The sequence below is a fragment of the Ranitomeya imitator genome, chromosome 1 (assembly GCF_032444005.1).
Source record: "Ranitomeya imitator isolate aRanImi1 chromosome 1, aRanImi1.pri, whole genome shotgun sequence".
In the NCBI taxonomy this organism is placed as follows: domain Eukaryota; kingdom Metazoa; phylum Chordata; class Amphibia; order Anura; family Dendrobatidae; genus Ranitomeya; species Ranitomeya imitator.
The window spans coordinates 233511022-233534225 of NC_091282.1; the positions used below are offsets into that span (position 1 = coordinate 233511022).

The 23204-nt window shown below is 44.7% G+C and overlaps 1 protein-coding gene across 2 annotated transcripts in view; it reads left to right on the top strand.

Moving 5' to 3' along the window:
* Window positions 1–806: 806 nt before the first annotated feature.
* The window catches only part of VSIG10 (V-set and immunoglobulin domain containing 10), a 72801-nt gene continuing 50403 nt past the window's right edge, over window positions 807–23204 (top strand). For both annotated transcript variants that reach the window (XM_069754563.1, XM_069754569.1), the window contains exons 1-2: window positions 807–883; window positions 1233–1547. In XM_069754563.1, coding sequence (XP_069610664.1) covers window positions 1487–1547 — 61 coding nt within the window. In that variant the 5' untranslated portion in view covers window positions 807–883; window positions 1233–1486. The remainder of the gene's footprint in view (window positions 884–1232; window positions 1548–23204) is intronic.

Below are 23204 nucleotides of genomic sequence, written 5' to 3' on the forward strand. Positions count from 1 at the left end.
TCCTCAGCCGCCGCCTGCGATATAACGAAATAAATAAATGAAAAACGCGGTGTGGATTCCCTCCTATTTTCTTGAACAAACCAGGCAAAACTCACAAGGGGGGGGCTGCAACCGTCAGCTTCAGCAAGGTTGGTTATCAAGAATAGAGGGTCCACACGCCTAAACCAGCCTAATAAAGGCAAATACACTGCAGCACTCCAATCCAGGGTTCTGCATTCAATGTTTTGGTCACGTTCACTCAGTCAGTATTTGGTTAGTTTTTTACCTCAGTATTTGTAAGCCAAAACCAAAATTATCCCAAAATCAGTGGGTGATAAATCCAGAAGTAGTGAAAACTCTGATTGTCTGACTCCTGGTTTCGGCTTATAAATACTGAGGTAAAAAAAAAATCCTCACCAAATACTGAGTGTGTGAACGTGGCCTTCAGCTCCTTATTCTATACTTTGCTTGTCCCCATTATAATGATTGCATACACCTTGCCCTATTATTGCCTAGGAACTTTCTATATGTTGCACCTGTTCCCTTCACAGTTAGTCATACATATTGTGCATTATCTCTCTTATTAATCCATGGAGCATAGAACTCCCTCTGCCTGGCGTTATAGCCGCGCTCTGGTTGAGCTTTACACCTAGTGATCTATAAGTTTGGATATTTTGTGTTTTAAAAGCTCAGGCAAAAGCTATAAAAAAACTGTTGGCAGCTTCCCTTTTCCAAAATGGTGGCCACTACTTCACACATGTAGTGAGCATGCTTGGAGCAGCGCACTCTAGTGGCCATGAGTAATTTGCAGACAAACATATTGGCTTGATCTGAGCATGCTCCGCACAAGCAAACAGACTCGAAGAAGACTGCTGAAACATGTGATAGTACAGACCGGGCTCTGGTGAGCGATTATATTTGGACACCATTACTAGACACTTGTGTGCAGTTCTGCAGCTGGGGGCTGTGTGTGACATAATGTGTGTTATGGGGGGTGACATGGCTTCAGTAGTAATAGCAGCAGGCGCTGCTTCATGTGTCTCGTTTCTACATTGTATTATTGCTTCATAAAGGCTCAGAATGAGCTGGAGGCTTGCACATTTAGGGTTAATAGAGTTTCTTATGGAGATTGGCCGTGGAGTGCTGCGGTATCTAATCTGTGTATCCCTCTACATGCTGTGGCTGTGGTAGTGCCCCCTGGCTGGGCTATACACTGTGTATATATGTATTATACTGTATGTCTGTCTCCCCAGGTGCAGCCGCCTCTCCCGCAGGAGGGGCACCTGCCTACCTAGGCACAGGGAGTGGTCTGCGTGCAGTCACAAGCCGGAAGAACAATAAGTTCCAGGTGTCACCGACATTTGAATTGTTGGTGTGAGAAGCCGGAAACTTCCATCCCACAGGTCCCATACCACCGACTGTAGGAGACATGGAGAAGCGGGCGATGCCCTGAGTGCCCCCCGCTGTCCTGCCATTGACTGGAGAAGAGAAGGACTGGTACCTGGAGATGGGGCCCCTGGCGGAGCTGCTCCTGGTGCTCTGTGTACTGTACGGAGGAACCAGTGGAGGTAGGAGACATGTCACGGCACCTGCTACTACTGCTGGAAGCCCCAGGACGTGGGTCTGCACCTTGTGCTGCCTTCAGTCCTGGATCTATGACTCCTGGCATGCTATCACAAGCTGCAGCCCGAAATTGGAGTTCACAGGTTCTGGAGACCCACATGTTGCAGACCCCAGCTCTAGTAATGTAGGAGCAGACATTGCCGGAGGTCTGAGCCCTGATAAGATCAGGCTCCTATTTCCACAGACCTGTCAGACCTGTCCTGGTCGCTTTCTTCTCACTTGTGATGGAAGTCGGAGGCTCTGTGGCCACGAGCTGGAGCAGCAGCGATCTGCATGCCGTTCACCTGCGGAGGGTCCAGAACGCCGCGTGCGACACTAGAAGCACAGTGGATGGGAGTTCTAGAAATCCTGTGCCTGATGTGCTTCTGTGTGGTGGTGCCGCAGCATGGCATTTATCTGCAGTCTACTCGCAGTGAACACATGCAGATTTCCCTGCGTGATTAGAACGCGGCGCTTTGGACACAGCGAAAGTCACTGCATCCAAAACGCTGCTATTTCCTGATCGCCTGAGGCTGTGTTCACACGTTGCATTTCTGCTGTGTTTTTTTCTGCAGGCAAAAAGTAGGTTCTTCTGTGTGTGTTTGTTTTTTTTTTTTTTTTTGCTGCTTTTTTCCTGCGTTTTTCACTGTGCATGCTGATACACTTTAGTGCCTGGTATTCCTGTTATCTGCACCAAAAGCACAGCAAGACCTGATACCGTTTTGCTGTGTGTTTGCATCTATTCATTGCTATGGGTGAAAAAATTCAGAAAGAAGTGACATGCAGCAGTTTTCCAGTTCGGCCAGGAAAAAAAAAAAACGTGTGCATGAGATTTCTGAAATCCCATAGCTGTTGCTTGTACTGTAAAACATAGCTATTAATTTGCATGAAAAAAAAAAACGCAGCACAAATGCAACTTGTGAACATAACCTAAACTATTTTCACACCGGTTTTTGAGGCGTTCTGACACCACTTTTTTTCAAGCAGAAATTACTTCAAGAAACTTTTTTTTTTTTTTTCCCGAGAGGAGTATTTTTCAGTTTTTCATTTCCTGAAGCGTTCCTTGCAGTCTATTTGGAGACGTTTTCGTCAGGATCTGTTTTAAAGACATAACATGCACTTCTTCTTTTCACCGGCTGTTTTTCAAAACTTCTTCAGAAATAAAAAAAACAAAAACAAAACAAAACACTAAAATATGAACAGCAAAGTACATTTTCCATACACTTGTAATACCAATCCGGTTAATTTGTATTTAATGAGGATATTGAAGCAGATCTGCCCCCAAAAGCACTGTGCAATCATAGCCTGAATCTCCGTTTACCCTCAATTTTAGGTATCTGTAGAAAAATCTCTGTGAAGCTGTAGCAATTATAATACCGAACCATCACTCCATCATAATAATAATCTTTATTTATATAGTGCCAACATATTCCGCAGCGCTTTACAGTTCAACCGTTTCAAACACAACAGTCATAAGTAACAACGTTAACAATATAATAATTAAAGCACAATAAGACGACCCTGCTCGTGAGAGCTTACAATCTACAATGTGTCTGTAAAAAAGACTGACAGAATGCTGCGATTTCACACTCGCCTTCCATTCAAGTCTATGGCTTCACAGAAAACATCGGACTGACTGCACTCGGATGACATAATCAGATGAGAGAATCTGCGGTTGTGTGACCTTGGCCTTAGGCTGTGTTCACATCTGATACTTTTATCCACATGGCCCTGGAGAGTTTCATTGCTCCAATCACACATCCATGAACAAAATGGAGCCGTATCAGAATGGGCCATTAAAATCTGTAAGGATGAAAAACATCAGTTTTGCATCAGTTTTTCTTTCATCACTAACTAATCAATTGCTAAGTGTCAATGGAAGAAAAGGTTCAGGCCATTTACGGTACTGCCTTCAGTTTTTAAAAATGGATGAGAAATAAGGCCGATGCAAAACAGATGATGCTCTTAAGAGGAAAAGCGGTCAATTTTTCACAGATGTAAAGATGTGTAAACTATGAAGGTGCTCAATGGAGCATCGGATGACAGGCGGCGGTGCTGATGATCAGACCCTCACCAAATATTACTAATAGTCTGTCATGTGGAAAAAGAACTCGAAAAATTCATTTAAATGCTAAATCTGCCTTAAAGGGTATGTGCAGATGATCAGTAAACGCTGCGGGTTGGACGAGGCGAACTTGTGCAGCGTCCAACTTGCAGTGTCAAGATGTTACAGCATAGTGGATGGGATTTCAAGAAATCCCATGTCCACTCTGGATCCACAGAAGCCCGCTGATCGCCCGCAGAGCCTGACATGTGGCACGTCTCTCCAGACCGCAGCATGTGAATTTCTTCCATCCATTCAGTGAACACATGCGGATTCACCTGCGTTCAATAGACGGCAGCAGTTTGGATGCAGTGAATGTACTGCCTCTTACGGATTGTCTGCACATTGTCATTTGTCAGGGAAAAAAAGGGCGAGTAGCATGTACTGTGTCAAAGAAGTGTTACTCCAGCACCACGTGAATGTTAAGGTACCTTCACACTGAGCAACTTTAGAACGATAACCTAGCGATCTGTGACATTGCAGCGTCCTGGATAGCGATATCGTTGTGTTTGACACACAGCAGCGATCAGGATCCTGCTGTGACATCGCTGGTCGGAGGTAGAAGGCCAGAACGTTATTTCGTCGCTGGATCACCCGCTGACATTGCTGAATCGGCGTGTGTGACGCCGATCCAGCGATGTGTTCACTTGTAACCAGGGTAAACATTGGGTTACTAAGCGCAGGGCCGCGCTTAGTAACCCGATATTTACCCTGGTTACCATTGTAAATGTAAAAAAAAAAACACACTACATACTTACATTCCGGTGTCTGTCGTGTCCCCCGGCGTCAGCTTCCTTGCACTGTGTCAGCGCCGGCCGGCCGTAAAGCAGAGCACAGCGGTGACGTCACCGCTCTGCTTTACGGCCGGCGCTTACACAGTGCAGGGAAGCTGACGCTGGGGGACGCGACAGACACCGGAATGTAAGTATGTAGTGTGTTTTTTTGTTGTTTTTTTTACATTTACAATGGTAACCAGGGTAAACATCGGGTTACTAAGCGCGGCCCTGCGCTTAGTAACCCGATGTTTACCCTGGTTACCCGGGGACTTCGGCATCCTTGGTCGCTGGAGAGCTGTCTGTGTGACAGCTCTCCAGCGACCACACAACGACTAAACAGCGACGCTGCAGCAATCGGCATCGTTGTCTATATCGCTGCAGCGTCGCTTAACCCCTTTCTGCCATTAGACGTACTATTGCGTCCATGTGGGGTGGGCTTTACTTCCCAAGGACGCAATAGTACGTCATATGCGATCGGCAGCGCTCACGGGGGGAGCGCCGCCGATCGCGGCCGGGTGTCAGCTGTTTATCGCAGCTGACATCCGGCACTATGTGCCAGGAGCGGTCACGGACCGCCCCCGGCACATTAACCCCCGGCACACCGCGATCAAAGATGATCGCGATGTGCCGGCGGTACAGGGAAGCACCGCGCAGGGAGGGGGCTCCCTGCGGGCTTCCCTGAGCCCCCCGCAGCAACGCGATGTGATCGCGTTGCTGCGAGGGTCTCACCTCCCTCCCTGCTCCCTCCAGCCCCGGATCCAAGATGGCCGCGGATCCGGGTCCTGCAGGGAGGGAGGTGGCTTCACAGAGCCTGCTCAGAGCAGGCACTGTGAAGCAGCCTGCACTCCTATCAGATCAGTGATCTGACAGAGTGCTGTGCAAACTGTCAGATCACTGATCTGTGATGTCCCCCCCTGGGACAAAGTAAAAAAGTAAAAAAAAAAAAATTTCAAATGTGTAAAAAAAATAAAAAAAAATATTCCAAAATAATGAAAAAAAAAAAAAATATATTATTCCCATAAATACATTTCTTTATCTAAATAAAAAAAAAAAACAATAAAAGTACACATATTTAGTATCGCCGCGTCCGTAACGGCCCGACCTATAAAACTGGCCCACTAGTTAACCCCTTCAGTAAACACCGTAAGAAAAGAAAAAAAAAAACGAGGCAAAAAACAACGCTTTATTATCATACCGCCGAACAAAAAGTGGAATAACACGCGATCAAAAAGACAGATATAACTAACCATGGTACCGCTGAAAGCGTCATCTTGTTCCGCAAAAAACGAGCCGCCATACAGCATCATCAGCAAAAAAATAAAAAAGTTATAGTCCTGAGAATAAAGTGATGCAAAAATAATTATTTTTTCTATAAAATAGTTTTTATCGTATAAAAGCGCCAAATCATAAAAAAATGATATAAATGAGGTATCGCTGTAATCGTACTGACCCGAAGAATAAAACTGCTTCATCAATTTTACCAAACGCGGAACGGTATAAACGCCTCCCCCAAAAGAAATTCATGAATAGCTGGTTTTTGGTCATTCTGCCTCACAAAAATCGGAATAAAAAGCGATCAAAAAATGTCACGTGCCCGAAAATGTTACCAATAAAAACATCAACTCGTCCCGCAAAAAACAAGACCTCACATGACTCTGTGGACCAAAATATAGAAAAATTATAGCTCTCAAAATGTGGTAACGCAAAAAATATTTTTTGCAATAAAAAGCGTCTTTCAGTGTGTGACGGCTGCCAATCATAAAAATCCGCTAAAAAACCCGCTATAAAAGTAAATCAAACCCCCCTTCATCACCCCCTTAGTTAGGGAAAAATTTAAAAAATGTATTTATTTCCATTTTCCCATTAGGGCTAGGGTTAGAGTTAGGGCTAGGGTTAGGGCTAGGGTTAGGGCTAGGGCTAGGGTTAGGGCTAGGGTTAGGGTTAGGGTTAGGGCTAGGGTTAGGGCTAGGGTTAGGGCTAGGGTTAGGGTTAGGGCTAGGGTTAGGGCTAGGGTTAGGGCTAGGGCTAGGGTTAGGGCTAGGGCTAGGGCTACAGTTTGGGTTGGGGCTAAAGTTACAGTTAGGGTTTAGATTACATTTACGGTTGGGAATAGGGTTGGGATTAGGGTTAGGGGTGTGTCAGGGTTAGAGGTGTGGTTAGGGTTACTGTTGGGATTAGGGTTAGGGATGTGTTTGGATTAGGGTTTCAGTTATAATTGGGGGGTTTCCACTGTTTAGGCACATCAGGGGCTCTCCAAACGCGACATGGCGTCCGATCTCAATTCCAGCCAATTCTGCGTTGAAAAAGTAAAACAGTGCTTCTTCCCTTCCGAGCTCTCCTGTGTGCCCAAACAGGGGTTTACCCCAACATATGGGGTATCAGCGTACTCAGGACAAATAGGACAACAACTTTTGGGGTCCAATTTCTCCTGTTACCCTTGGGAAAATACAAAACTCGGGGCTAAAACATATTTTTTGTGGGAAAAAAAAAGATTTTTTATTTTCACGGCTCTGCGTTATAAACTGTAGTGAAACACTTGGGGGTTCAAAGTTCTCACAACACATCTAGATTAGTTCCCTGGGGGGTCTAGTTTCCAATATGGGGTCACTTGTGGGGGGTTTCTACTGTTTAGGTACATTAGGGGTTCTGCAAACGCAATGTGACGTCTGCAGACCATTCCATCTAAGTCTGCATTCCAAATGGCGCTCCTTCCCTTCCGAGCTCTGCCATGCGCTCAAACGGTGGTTTCCCCCAACATACGGGGTATCAGCGTACTCAGGACAAATTGGACAACAACTTTTGGGGTCGAATTTCTCCTCTTACCCTCGGGAAAATACAAAACTGGGGGCTAAAAAATAATTTTTGTGGGAAAAAATTTTTGTTTTATTTTTACGGCTCTCCATTATAAACTTCTGTGAAGCCCTTGGTGGGTCAAAGCGCTCAGCACACATCTAGATAAGTTCCTAAGGGGGTCTACTTTCCAAAATGGTGTCACTTGTGGGGGGTTTCTACTGTTTAGGTACATTAGGGGCTCTGCAAACGCAATGTGACACCTGCAGACCATTCCATCTAAGTCTGCATTCAAATGGCACTCCTTCCCTTCTGAGCCCTCCCATGTGCCCAAACAGTGGTTCCCCCCACATATGGTGTATCATCGCACTCAGGACAAATTGGGCAACAAATTTTGGGGTCCAATTTCTCCTGTTACCCTCAGGAAAATACAAAACTGGGGGCTAAAAAAATAATTTTTGTGGGAAAAAAATTTTGTTTTATTTTTACGGCTCTGCATTATAAACTTCTGTGAAGCACTTGGTGGGTCAAAGTCCTCACCACACCTCTAGATAAGTTCCTTAGGGGGTCTACTTTCCAAAATGGTGTCATTTGTGGGGGGTTTCAATGTTTAGGCACATCAGTGGCTCTTCAAACGCAACATGGCGTCCCATCTCAATTCCTGTCAATTTTGCTTTGAAAAGTCAAACGGCGCTCCTTCCCTTCCGAGCTCTCCCATCCACCCAAACAGTGGTTTACCCCCACATATGGGGTATCAGCGTACTCAGGACAAATTGTACAACAACTTTTGGGGTCCAATTTCTTCTCTTACCCTTGGGAAAATAAAAAATTGGGGGCAAAAAGATAATTTTTGTGAAAAAATATGATTTTTTATTTTTACGGTTCTACATTATAAACTTCTGTGAAGCACTTGGTGGGTCAAAGTGCTCACCACACCTCTAGATAAGTTCCTTAGGGGGTCTACTTTCCAAAATGGTGTCACTTGTGGGGGGTTTCAATGTTTAGGCACATCAGTGGCTCTTCAAACGCAACATGAGGTCCCATCTCAATTCCTGTCAATTTTGCATTGAAAAGTCAAACGGCGCTCCTTCCCTTCCGAGCTCTCCCATCCGCCCAAACAGTGGTTTACCCCCACATATGGGCTATCAGCGTACTCAGGACAAATTGTACAACAACTTTTGGGGTCCAATTTCTTCTCTTACCCTTGGGAAAATAAAAAATTGGGGGCGAAAAGATAATTTTTGTGAAAAAATATGATTTTTTATTTTTACGGTTCTACATTATAAACTTCTGTGAAGAACTTGTTGGGTCAAAGTGCTCACCACACCTCTAGATAAGTTCCTTAGGGGGTCTACTTTCCAAAATGGTGTCACTTGTGGGGGGGTTTCAATGTTTAGGCACATCAGTGGCTCTCCAAACGAAACATGGCGTCCCATCTCAATTCCAGTCAATTTTGCATTGAAAGTCAAATGGCACTCCTTCGCTTCCGAGCTCTGCCATGCGCCCAAACAGTGGTTTACCCCCACATGTGGGGTATTGGCATACTCAGGACAAATTGTACAACAATGTTTGGGGTCCATTTTCTCCTGTTACCCTTGGTAAAATAAAACAAATTGGAGCTGAATTAAATTTTTTGTGAAAAAAAGTTAAATGTTCATTTTTATTTAAACATTCAAAAAATTCCTGTGAAGCACCAGAAGGGTTAATAAACTTCTTGAATATGGTTTTGAGCACCTTGAGGGGTGTAGTTTTTAGAATGGTGTCACACTTGGGTATTTTCTATCATATAGACCCCTCAAAATGACTTCAAATGAGATGTGGTCCCTAAAATAAAATGGTGTTGTAGAAATGAGAAATTGCTGGTCAACTTTTAACCCTTATAACTCCCTAACAAAAAAAAATTTTGTTTCCAAAATTGTGCTGATGTAAAGTAGACATGTGGGAAATGTTATTTATTAAGTATTTTGTGTGACATATCTCTGTGATTTAATTGCATAAAAATTCAAAGTTGGAAAATTGCGAAATTTTCATAATTTTCGCCAAATTTCCGTTTTTTTCACAAATAAACGCAGGTACTATCAAATAATTTTTACCATTGTCATGAAGTACAATATGTCACGAGAAAACAATGTCAGAATCACCAGGATCCATTGAAGCGTTCCAGAGTTATAACCTCATAAAGGAACAGTGGTCAGAATTGTAAAAATTGGCCCGGTCATTAACGTGCAAACCACCCTTGGGGGTAAAGGGGTTAATGTGACGGTACCTTAACTCTCTTCTGACCTGAGCCTCTACCCCTTGCTCTGATGATGCTTTGTTTGAGTCTCCCAGCATGCCCTGAGGCTCTCAAACAAATTGTCATCAAACAGGAAGTGAAAAAATAGACTATCAGTTATTGTGCAGTTAGGGAAAGGTAGGGAATTTTTAAAGCAAGTATATTAGACAATAGCTTAAAAGTGTAAAGTATGGCAGCAAATAGGAATTTAGGTAAAATTTACTTTTACCTTTAGACAACCCCTTTAAGGATCCCAAATTGTGATAGACTTTATATCGGTGCTAATAAATGTTGTGCAGTTGGCCAGACTCACAGTTGTGAGTCTGGTGTATTGATAAAGTGAGTGGTTATGCCCTGGACTGTGTACCTCCACTCCTCAGATCTGAGAGTGACAGGGTGGGATCTATGGTGATCTAGAGAGCAGCCTGTCAGTCACTGTAATTGGGGGTGGAGGGAGCGCTCGTCTCATGAATACCACTGGGCTCATACTGGCTGCTTTGTCAAGGACCAGGTGGAAGGACTTGCAGCTGTAATATGCTGCCCTTAACTTGGGCAACCTATTATGCTGCCACATTCAGCCTAATGTATTTTCGCTCTGACTCTACATAGACCTCGTGGGTGTTTGGATCAACCTTCTTACACAAGGAATGATGATCTGCCTTTAAGGCTGTGTGCACACGTTGCGGTTTTTTCACGGTTTTTCCCGAAAAAAACGCTATAAAACCGCAAAAAAATGCATACAATAAGCATCCCATCATTTAGAATGAATTCTGCATGTTTTGTGCACATGATCGCAGCATGTTCATTAATTTTGCGTTTGTTTTTTTTGCGGATTTCCCACTACAAAATGCATTGGGAAGTGTCCGGAAAAAAACGCGGCAAAAACACATGCGGTTTTCTTGCGGATTTCTTGCAGAAAATGTCCGGTTTTTCTCAGGAATTTTCTGCGAGAAATCCTGAACGTGTGCACATAGCCTAAGGGTTCATTTAAATTGCAAGAATTTGTGACCTAGCATTCTTATAAATTCTTGTTTCTCAATAATCTTGCAGTCTAAACATGCTGCCAGTCAACCGACGAACCAGCAAAACACCCGTCCGTACGGTGAAATGCGTGCGGCCGCATAGCAACACATGGAGCTGCACGCTCCGCTCTGGAGTGCCGGCGCCAGAGCTTGGATTTCACATGCGAGACACGGACGTGTTTCTCACATGTGTGATCCCGGCCTTACGGCACCACTGCTGTGAGAAAATTCTCATGCAGCGATGGTGCCGTAAGTGAGCGCATCGGTGCTAATCAGCTGATGAACTCCGGTGAACTCTCTCACAGCATCTTAGTGATACACTACGGGAGCGATTACCTCCTGTCAGTGTATCGCCCGCTGTCTTCAGGATCGTTGTGGAAGATTATGGATTATCTTCCCTGCGGACAGATGAGTAGTATTGTGGTTTATTTTATTTTTGTTGCAGGAGACGTTGACGTCAGTGGATTAAGCGTTCGGTAAGTGTGGTTTAATTAGGTTCAATAAAGGAGTCTATGTCATTATTTCAAGTAAAGGACTTTATTCTGGGTGTCTGTGTTTTTATAATATCACTATGGGGTTATTAATGGGGGCATCTTATAGACTCTTCTCCATTACTAACCTGCGGGCTTGATGTCACCTGATAATACAAAGGTGACAACCTCCTCAACCATCACCCCACTTGCCATCGCTACAGGGCATGTGGGAAGAGTGAGCGTAAGCTCTAGATTTGGCACATCTAATAGATGTGCCTTTTCTGGGGTGGTTGAGAGCTGATTTTTTTTTTGCTTTGAGGGGGCAATATCTATGACCCCTTCCTATGCTTTTAATATCATCCTGCAGCTGTCTGCCTAGCCTTTGCTGGTTACATGTTATAGGGGGCATTTTTTGCTGGACAAGTTGTACTTTTCAACGACACCATTGGTGTACTAGAAAACTGGAAAAAAAATGCAATCCCACACTTGTTTTTTGTTTTGGCTTTTTTTTGCTAGGTTCACTAAATGCTAAAACTGACCTGCCAATATGATTCTTCAAGTCATTACGAGTTCATAGACATTAAATATGTCTAGGTTCTTTTTTTATTTAAGTGATGGAAAAAATTCCAATCTTTAATAAAAAAAAAAAATAAAAAAATAAAGCGCAATTTTCCAATACCTGTAGCGTCTCCATTTTTCATTATCTCGAGTTGGGTGAGGGCTTATTTTTAGCGTTCAGAGCTGATGTTTTTAATGATAACATTGTGGTGCAGATTCAATCTTTTGATCACCCGTTAATGCATTTAATGCAATGTCGCGGCAACCAAACCAACGTAATTTTGACGCTTTGACTTTTTTTCTCAGTACGCCGTTAAGCGATCCGGTTAATCCTTTTTTTTTTATTCCTAGACCAGGCGATTCTGAAAGTGGCGATTACCAAATATGTATATGTTTTGATTTTTTTTATTGATTATTATTTTATTTTGAATGGGGTGAAAGGGGGGTAATTTGAACTTTTTTTTTTTTTTTTTTTTTTTTTTCAATTTTTAAACCAATTTCTTTCTTTCTTTCTTTTTTTTTTCACTTTTGCCATGCTTAAATAGTCTCCCATAGGAGGATAGGAACTGGCACAACTCGATCAGCTCTGCTACATAGAGGCGATGGTCAGATCGCCTCTATGTAGTAGAATTGCTGAGTTGCTATGAGCGCCCAACACTGGGTGGCACTCATAGCATTCCGGCATTGACAGCCATAGAGGTCTAAAAGGAGACCTTTGGTTGTCATGCCGACGAGCCGATGACCCCCGATCACATGACTGGAGTCACCGGTGTGCGTATTTCCAGCCCGATGGCTGGAAGCGCGATTTAAATGCCGCTGTCAGTTTGACAGCAGCATTTAACTAGTTATAAGCCGCGGGTGGATCGCGCTTGCACCTGCGGCTATTGCGGGCATATGTCAGCTGTACAAAACAGTTGACATGTCAATATGTAGGCTCACCGCTGGAGCCCACATCACAGGGAGGGATACTGACATCGGCGTACTATTATGCTCTGTCAGTAAGGGGTTAAAATCAGCCATCGGCTTTCACTCTGCTGGTTATTTAAAAAAAAAATAACGCGGGAGCCCATGGTGTTTTGTTTTTTTTCCTTTTTTGTTTTTTGTTTTTTTTTCCCCCTTTAACCTCTTAAGCCCCAAGGGTGGTTTGCACGTTAATGACCGGGCCATTTTTTACAATTCTGACCACTGCCCCTTTATGAGGTTATAACTCTGGAACGCTTTAACGGATCCCGGTGATTCTGACATTGTTTTCTCGTGACATATTGGGCTTCATGATAGTGGTAACATTTCTTTGATATTACCTGCGTTTTTTTAAAAAAAGAAATGGAAATTTTGCGAAAATTTTGCAATTTTCCAACTTTTCATTTTTATGCCCTTAAATCGCAGAGATATGTCACACAAAATACTTAATAAGTAACATTTCCCACATGTCTACTTTACATCAGCACAATTTTGAAACCAAAATTTTTTTTCTTGTTGGGGAGTTATAAGGGTTAAAAGTTGACCAGCAATTTCTCATTTTTACAACACCATTTTTTTTTTTAGGGACCACATCACATTTGAAGTCATTTTGAGTGGTCTATATGATAGAAAATAACCAAGTGTGACACCATTCTAAAAACTGCACCCCTCAAGGTGCTCAAAACCACATAGAGTATGTGCACACGATGCGGATTTTGCTGCGGATCCGCAGCCTTTCCGCAGCTGCGGGTCCGCAGCAGTTTCCCATGCGTTTACAGTTCAATGTACAAACAAAAACCGCTGTGCACATGCTGCGGAAAAAAACGCGCGGAAACACAGCGGTTTACATCCCGCAGCATGTCACTTCTTTCTGTGGATTCCGCAGCGGTTTTACAACTGCTCCAATAGAAATCTGCAGTTGTAAAAGCGCAGTGAAAACCTCAGAAAAACCGCGGTAAATACGCGATAAATCCGCAGTGGTTTTCCACTGCGGATTTATCAAATCTGCTGCAGAGAAATCCGCAGTGGACCCAGAATACGTGTGCACATACCCTTAAAGGGCCACTGTCACCCCCCCTCCAGCCGTTATAAACTAAAAGAGCCACCTTGTGCAGCAGTAATGCTGCATTCTAACAAGGTGGCTCTTTTAGTTTTTGTTTCTGTTATTCCCACAATAAATGTATTTATAATTCTGTTGAAATACCTGTCTTTGTCCATGGAGGCGGGACTGAAGCCTCCTCTTAGAAGCGCCCAACTGCCGTCACTTATCTCTTGTGTAGATTTTCGCCGCCCCCTCAGCACTGTTATTGTGTAAATTCCGGCGCCTGCGCTCTGCTCTTCTGCCTTGCGCAGGCGCATAGAGCATTTGCCGTCCTAGCGCTGGTGCCGGGTTCCGTTCTGCGCCTGTGCGGGCAGTGCGGCCACCCTGTTACTGAATCCCTGCCCCGCACTGTGTTATGCATGCACAGTGCGGGGCTGGGATTCCTGGGCATGCGCACTGCGCTTCTCAGACGCTCCCCAGGTCCCCCGCCTTTCAGCGTTGCCGGAATATACAGGTATCCTTGCCGGCGTTTGGAACAGCCGCACAGAACAACGCTGGAAGGCGGGGGACCTGTGGAGCGTCTGACAAGCGCAGTGCGCATGCCCAGGAATCCCAGCCCCGCACTGTGCATACTGCATAACACAATGCGGGGCGGGGATTCAGTAACAGGCTGGCCGCACTGACCGCACAGGCGCAGAAAGGAACCCGGCACCAGCGCTCGGACGGATAATGCTCTATGCGCCTGCGCAAGGCAGAAGAGCAGAGCGCAGGCGCCGGAATTCACACAATAACAGTGCTGAGGGGGCAGCGAAAATCTACACAAGAGATGAGTGATGGAAGTTGGGCGCTTCTAAGAGGAGGCTTCAGTCCCGCCTCCATGGACAAAGACCGGTATTTCAGCAGAATTATAAATACATTTATTGTGGGAATAACAGAAACAAAAACTAAAAGAGCCACCTTGTTAGAATGCAGCATTACTGCTGCACAAGGTGGCTCTTTTAGTTTATAACGGCTGGAGGGGGGTGACAGTGGCCCTTTAAGAAGTTTATTAACCCTTCAGGTGTTTCACAGGAATTTTTGGAATGTTTAAAAAAAAAAAAAATGAACATTTGACTTTTTTTTTTCACAAAAAATTTACTTCAGCTCCAATTTGTTTTTTTTTACCAAGGGTAACAGGAGAAAATGGACCCCAAAAGTTGTTGTACAATTTGTCCTGAGTAAGCAGATACCCCATATGTGGGGGTAAACCACTATTTGGGCGCATGGCAGAGCTCGGAATGGGAGGAGCGCCATTTGACTTTTCAATGCAAAACTGACTGGAATTGAGATGGGACGCCATGTTGCGTTTGGAGAGCCGCTGATATGCCTAAACATTGAAACCCCCCACAAGTGACACCATTTTGGAAAGTAAACCCCCTAAGGAACTTATCTAGATGTGTGGTGAGCACTTTGGCCAACCAAGTGCTTCACAGAAGTTTATAATGCAGAGCCGTAAAAATAAAAAATCATATTTTTTCACAAAAATGATCTTTCGCCCCAATTTTTTATTTTCCCAAGGGCAAGAGAAGAAATTGGACCCCAAAAGTTGTTGTGCAATTTGTCCTGAGTACGTTGATTCCCCATATGTGTTGGGGGAGCCACGGTTTGGGCGCATGGCAGAGCTTGAAAGGGAAGAAGCGCCATTTGGAATGCAGACTTGGATGGATTGGTCTGTAGGCGTCACGTTGCATTTGCAGAGTCCCTGATGTACCTAAACCGTAGAAACCCCCCACAAGTGACCCCATATTGGAAACTAGACCCCCAAGGAACTTATCTAGCTGTGGTGTGAGAACTTTGAACCCCCAAGTGTTTCACTACAATCTATAATGCAGAGCCGTGAAAATAAAAAATAATTTTTTTCCTCACAAAAATGTTTTTTTAGCCCCCCAAATTTTTATTTTCCCAAGGGTAACAAGAGAAATTGGACCCCAAAAGTTGAACATTGAAACCCCCCACAAGTGACACCATTTTGGAAAGTAGATCCCCTAAGGAACTTATCTAGATGTGTGGTGAGCACTTTGGCCAACCAAGTGCTTCACAGAAGTTTGTAATGCAGAGCCATAAAAATAAAAAATCATATTTTTTCACAAAAATGATCTTTCGCCCCCAATTTTTTATTTTCCCAAGGGTAAGAGAAGAAATTGGACCCCAAAAGTTGTTGTGCAATTTGTCCTGAGTACGCTGATACCCCATAAGTTGGAGTAAACCCCAGTTTGGGCACACGGGAGAGCTCGGAAGGGAAGGAGCACTGTTTTTTACTTTTTCAACGCAGAATTGGCTGGAATTGAGATTGGACGCCATGTCGCGTTTGTAGAGCCCTGATGTGCCTAAACAGTGGAAACCCCCAATTGTAACTGAATCCCTAATCCAAAAACACCCCTAACCCTAATCCCAACGGTAACCCTAACAACACCTCTAAGCCTGACACACCCCTAACCCTAATCCCAACCGTAAATGTAATCCAAACCCTAACTGTAGCCCTAACCCTAGCCCCAATCCTTGCCCTAACCCTAATGGGAAAATGGAAATAAATACATTTTTTACATTTTATTATTTTTCCCTAACTAAGGGGGTCATGAAGGGGGGTTTAATTTACTTTTATAGCGGGTTTTTTAGCGGATTTTTATGATTGGCAGCCATCACACACTAAAAGACGCTTTTTATTGCAAAAAAATAGTTTTTGCGTCTCCACATTTTGAGAGCTATCATTTTTCCATATTTTGGTCCACAGAGTCATGTGAGGTCTTGTTTTTTTGCGGGACGTGTTGACGTTTTTATTGGTAACATTTTCAGGCATGTGACATTTTTTATAGCTGCTTTTTATTCAAATTTTTGTGAGGCAGAATGACCAAAAACCAGCTATTCATGAATTTCTTTGGGGGGAGGGTGGGGGGCGCTTATACCGTTCTATGTTTTGTAAAATTGATAAAGCAGTTTTATTCTTCGGGTCAGTACGATTACAGCGATACCTCATTTATATCATTTTTTTTAATGTTTTGGCGCTTTTATACGATAAAAACTATTTTATAGAAAAAATAATTATTTTTGCATCGCTTTATTCTGAGGACTATAACTTTATTTTTTCGCTGATTATGCTGTATGGTGACTCGTTTTTTGCGAGACAAGATGACGTTTTCAGCGGTACCATGTATATTTATATCCGTCTTTTTGATCGCGTGTTATTCCACTTTTTGTTCGGCGTTGTGATAATAAAGCGTTGTTTTTTGCCTCGTTTTTTTTTTTTTTTTTTTTTACCGTGTTCACTGAAGGGGTTAACTAGTGGGACTGTTTTATAGGCCGGGTCGTTACGGACACAGCGACCTAAATATGTGTACTTTTATTGTTTGTTTGTTTTTATTTAGATAAATGTATTTATGGATTCAATATATATTTTTTCTTTATTTAGGAATTATTATTATTTTTACATATCTAAATGTGTTTTTTTTTTTTTTACATTATCACATTGTCCCAGGGGGGACATCACTATATAGTGACAGATCGCTGATCTGACACTTTGCAGAGCACTGTGTCAGATCAGCGATATGACTGTGCACTGCTCCAGGCTTACAGGCGCCTGCTCTGAGCAGGCGCTTGTAAGCCACCTCCCTACAGGACCTGGAAGTAGCCCTGCGGCCATTTTGGATCCGGGGCCTGCAGGGAGGAGAGCTCGGTACGAGGTAAGCACATTGCCTTGCACCAAGGGTCTCAGGGAAGCCCGCAGGGAGCCCCCTCCCTGCGCGATTCTTCCCTATGGCCCCGGAACGCGCTGCGATCATGTTTGATTGCAGTGTTCCGGGGGTTAATGTGCCAGGGGCGGTCCATAGTGCCGAACGTCAGCTGCAATAGTCAGCTGACACCCGGCCGCGCTCCCCCCATGAGCGCGGCCGATTGCATATGACGTACTATCCCGTCACTGGGAATTAAGTCCCAGGTCACCTGGACAGGATAGTATGTCATATGGGATTGAGGGGTTAAAATGAACAGTTACTGTTTGGTTTCAGCCTATGGAGGTTAGCTCTGTTAATGCTCCTACATAGGCAACACATGGTGTGTGTGTGTGTGTGTGTGTGTTTGTGTTTACTTACCGACTTAGTAATGAGGGGGTTGGGTTGACACCTTTTCATTACTAAAGGTACCTTCACACATAACGATATCGTTGCATTTTGTGACGTAGCAACGATATCGTTAATGAAATCGTTATGTGTGACAGCGACCAACGATCAGGCCCCTGCTGGGAGATCGTTGGTCGCTGAAGAAAGTCCAGAACTTTATTTCGTCGCTGGATCTCCCGCGGACATCGCTGGATCGGCGTGTGTGACACCGATCCAGCGATGTCTTCACTGGTAAACATCGGGTAACTAAGCGCAGGGCCGCGCTTAGTAACCCGATGTTTACCCTGGTTACCAGCGTAAAAGTAAAAAAACAAACAGTACATACTTACCTACCGCTGTCTGTCCCCGGCGCTGTGCTCTGCTCTCCTCCTGCACTGGCTGTGAGCGTCGGTCAGCCGGAAAGCAGAGCGGTGACGTCACCGCTCTGCTTTCCGGCCGCTGTGCTCACACAGCCAGTACAGGAGGAGTGCAGAGAAGCAGAGCGCCGGGGACAGACAGCGGTAGGTAAGTATGTACTGTTTGTTTTTTTTTACTTTTAGGATGGTAACCAGGGTAAACATCGGGTTTACCCTGGTTACCGGCATCGTTGGTCGCTGGAGAGCGGTCTGTGTGACAGCTCTCCAGCGACCAAACAGCGACGCTGCAGCGATCCGGATCGTTGTCGGTATCGCTGCAGCGTCGCTTAATGTGAAGGGGCCTTAAGCCTAGGGCTTGGTGTCTATGACAGCTGCTGACACCAGGTCCTAATCCCATTACTCTGATGCTACTGCATCAGAATTAAAAAGGTGGTGTTGAACCAAGGAATTACATCTCAAAACTTTTTTTTTTATATATCTTTATTTAGCTCAAAAAAGCATGTATTGCTGTACAAAAACACATGCAAAAAATGCATACAAAACCGCTGCAAAGCGTGCGTTTTTGCCGCAGTAGTTTTGCTGCCAAGTGATGCAGAAACCTTCCAGAAATGTCTGGAAGCAAATACTCAACATGCGCACATAGCCTAAGGCTACTTTCACACTTTCGTCGGTACGGGGCCGTCGCCATGCGTCGGCCCGACGTACCGACGGACGTTGTGAAATAAATGAACAACGGGGGCAGCGGATGCAGTTTTTCAACGCATCCGCTGCCCCATTGTAATGTCAGGGAAGGAGGGGGCGGAGTTCCGGCCGCGCATGCGCGGTCGGAAATGGCGGATACGTTGGCACAAAAAACGTTCCATGAAACTTTTTTGTGCGACGGTCCGCCAAAACACGACGCATCCAGATGCGACGTGTGGCCATATGTCACAATGCGTCGCTAATGTTAGTCTATGGAGAAAAAAACGCATCCTGCGGGCAACTTTGCAGGATGCGTTTTTTTCTCCAAAACGACGCATTGCGACGTAGGCACTTTGACGGAAGTGTGAAAGTAGCCTAAGGCTACGTTCCCTCGATCAGGAAGTAATAGCACTTTGGACACAAGTGGATTTACTGTATCAATATATTTCTATTATGGAAATTTCTGTTGCGGACACTAGCGTCTGCACGACAGAAGATGACACCCGTGGTGCGAGTTTACGAGCCGCAGCATAAGTTTATGCTGCGTCAAATAGAAGCACAGTGAGCATGGGATTTCTATAAATCCCATCCACTGTGATTGAACCTAGAACGCAGTGTTTTGAACGCAGTACAAGTGCGCTGAGTCCAAAACGCTGCTGTTTCTGATCGTGGCCATGTACCCCAAGACTCTGCATTTTTGATCAAGCAGAATACAGTGTCAAACTCATCATGGGAACACAGCCTAAAGTGACACACATCAGATTCCAAAATTGGGCTTGGTCACTAGGGGGTTAATTTGTCTCCTAAAACAGGATATCAAGCAGATTTTTTTTTTTTATTCACTTGCGGATGGCATATAGATGTCCATTTTTTTTCCCCACATTTTTATTGTCGATTTATTAATATGGCTATCTGAACTCTGCCTTAATATTGTGAAAAGCTTCCAGCTCACCAAAGCAAAGTTGAAAGAGAAGTAGCTCTTATCATTCTGACCCCACACTTGGTAAATAAACTTCTTCTGATCTTCATTACTAGTTTCCTCAAGGACAACCTGAAGTCTTGTGCACACAGCATTGTTAGATGTGTGTAAGCCAAGGAAATCTATAGGCAGATATTGTATTTTGATTACATTCCTCAGGTGTCATATTACTAAGAGATTCCCGCTACTATGCTGTAATGAGAGAGACCTACCGGCAGCACATGGTGTATCACAGCAGGCTATGCTGCCTTTTTACTATGTTTTTTTTTCTTTCCTGTATTTTTTTATGTAAATTAAAATCTGTATTTTACATTACCAGCAAAAGCTATAAGATTTCAGAAATCTCTTGCACAGTTTTTTTCTGACCAGATTGAAAAACTGCTGCATTTTTTAAAACTGCATCAAGTCAGGCCATGTTCACACAGTGCGTTTTTTACTGCGGAACCGCAGCGGTTTTGCCGCTGCGGTTCCGCAGCTGTTTTCCATGCAGGGTACATAACAATGTAACCCTATGGAAAACAGTCACTGCTGTGCACATGATCCGGAATTTCGTTTAAAAAGCCGCGCAGAATAGCTGCGGCAAAAAAGAAGGAGCATGTCACTTCTTTTTCCTGAACCGCAGCGGTTCTGCACCCATAGACCTCCATTGTGAGGTCAAAACCGCAGTAAAACCCGCAGATCAAAAATATATCTGCGGGTTTTACTGCGATTTGATGTGCAGAACCGCTGCAGCAGGAAGTGCGGGGGAGCGGGCGGAAGTGCGTGGGCGGAGTGTGGCTGCCCCCCCCGTGCTCCGATCCCGCCCCCCGTGCTCCGATGCCCTCCCCCCCCGTGCTCCGATGCCCCCCCCCAGTGCTCCGATGCCCCCCCCGTGCCCTAATCTCCCCCCCTTATACTTACCCGGTGTCCGTCCGGCCGTCTTCTCCCTGGGCGCCGCCATCTTGCAAAATGGCGGGCGCATGCGCAGTGCGCCCGCCGAATCTGCCGGCCGGCAGATTCGCTCCAAAGTGCATTTTGATCACTGAGATAGGTTATATCTCAGTGATCAAAATAAAAAAAATAGTAAATGACACCCCCCCACTTTGTCACCCCCATTGGTAGGGACAATAAAAAAATTAAGAATTTTTTTTTTTTTTTTTTTTCACTAAGGTTAGGTTAGGGTTAGGGTTAGAAAACTGCATAAAAAAAAGGATCAAAAAACGCATCAAAAAAGGACCAAAAAAAGGACCTGCGTTTTCTGCCAAGAGCTGCAGTTTTTTAAAAAAACAGTCCTGAAAAAAAAAGGATGGAAATCCTGAACGTGTGAACATACCCTCACTTTCAGCATATTTACAGCGTTTTTCACCCAAAGAAATAAATGGGTAATTGCAAAAAACGCAGGTATCAGGTTTTGCTGTGTTTTTAGTGGAAAAAAGCAGGTACAGCAGTTTGTGAAACCCATTTATTTTTGTGATTTTTACCAAGTTTAAACCATCATGCTTTGATCTCTTCACCTGAGAATGTCAGAGCTGGCACATATTAAACTAATAAGTAAACAATGCCCGACAAATGTGTGAAATTGAACAATATCTGACCAACTCCAGGGCTGACCAAAGTGTGAAAGTAAATAGCGCCCAATCTACAAAATGCACTTCTATTGTCTTAATTATACTATTCCCAACCTATTCACCTGCAAGGTGTGACCCTAGCCTTAACTTGCTTTCACATTGAGTTTTGCCCTGTGCAAAACAGGAGTCAGAGACAGAGTGAGTGTGCGCTTTGCCATGTATCATTTTCTGGCGTATATGCCTCCTTGAGACGTACACCCAGGCATAGTAGACTTCAATTTGTGTCCACCTCCAGTAGGCATATACGCCAGAAAATGATGTATTGCAGAGGGCACGTTCACTCTGTCAGCACCATAAGTCTTTGGCCCCGTTGGTGCACATGACCAATGAACAGGTGGAAAAATGCAATGTGAAAGCATCCCAATACAAAACTGCAGTGATTCCATGTTTCCCATCTTCCATCTTCACTACATGTGATTTATTTACAGTACATTTTTAACCCCTTAACGACCGCCGATACGCCTTTTAACAGCGGCAGTTAAAGGGAATCTGTCACCTAATTTTCTATTTGCCACGACAGCACCCACTAGAGAGAGGGGATCCGCCCCTAGGAACAGGAAACCTACAGAGAGATAAAAGGGGCGGCCCCCCCTCGCTCCTCAGTTGGTTTCCTGTTCCTAGAAGGGAACCCACAGAGAAAACTCTATGGCTAAGAAGAGGAAGGCCTGCCTGGGCTACCGCCTGTACCGACTCTGCTGAGCGACAGGGGTCCCAGAGCAGGTGGACAGTGTCGGGGGAATGTTCCTGCGGGCTCCCCCCTCATCTGGTGCGGCTGACAGGGAAGCCTGAAAGTGCCAATGGTCTCCCTGCTGGGACACCGTTGGGTAAGTGCTAATGAATGCACGGCGCAGTGTGGATACCTGCGGTAATGCCCTCCTAAGTGGAGCTGAGCAGCGGTGCGGCGTCCCTGGGCGGAATCTTCCCTCCGTTCCCTCCAGAGGTAAGAGGCGACATGGTGTGGGAAGCAGCGCTTAGGGCGCTTCCGGTATGCAGCAGACGCGGGCGCATGCGCAGTAGCGTCGGCGTCCCATGGAAGGAAGCTTGAACTTCCGGGGTCGCGGTGTCAGAGGACCATTTCCGGGGGAACCGCCATATTGGATTCCCCCATGCGATCCCAGTGTCCGGACGCCGGACTTGTGAGTAAAAAAAAAAAAAAAAAAAAATTTAGGAGGGGATGTATGCAGGAGTGGCTACACTATAAAGGTCAGGATTAGAAGTGCAGTCAGTGTGCATTATGTCGTCCCAAGAGGAGGTCCGTGTGCACTCCATGGAAGAGCCACTAGTACCTAGTAGCGAAACCAGGAAAAAGAGCAGTGGACACTCTAAGATAAGTGACTCCACTGATAAATCGGGAAGGAAATCGTCCCGTTCCACATCCCAAACTAAGGCAACCCCGCAGCCGGTAAAATTAATACGCTGGGTGAGTGTACACATAGCTTCACTGAAGCATATATTGATTCCTTTGCTTGTATTATTCTAGGCAAAGAGGACGGGGAAGAGTAAGCACAAACAATGTGCTATATGTACCGAACCCCTGCCTGACTCCTATACTAAGAGTCTATGTCAGGCATGTATAGATAACACCTTACGGCAGGAGGAATCGGTGAAAATGAATGAGATACGGCTCATAATTCGGGAAGAACTTCAGTCGTTAAGGGGCGGTTCTTCCTCGATTAATATCGAGAAAAAGAAAAGAAGAGTATCCTCACCTAGAGCTGACACGTCAGCAGAGAGTGGGGAGGTCGACTCTGATGTCTCTCAACTGTCTGATTCTTCAGGGGAAGAAGACTTTGTTTGCTTTCCAACTGAAGGCATAAACAACTTGGTTAAATCGGTGAGAAATACGATG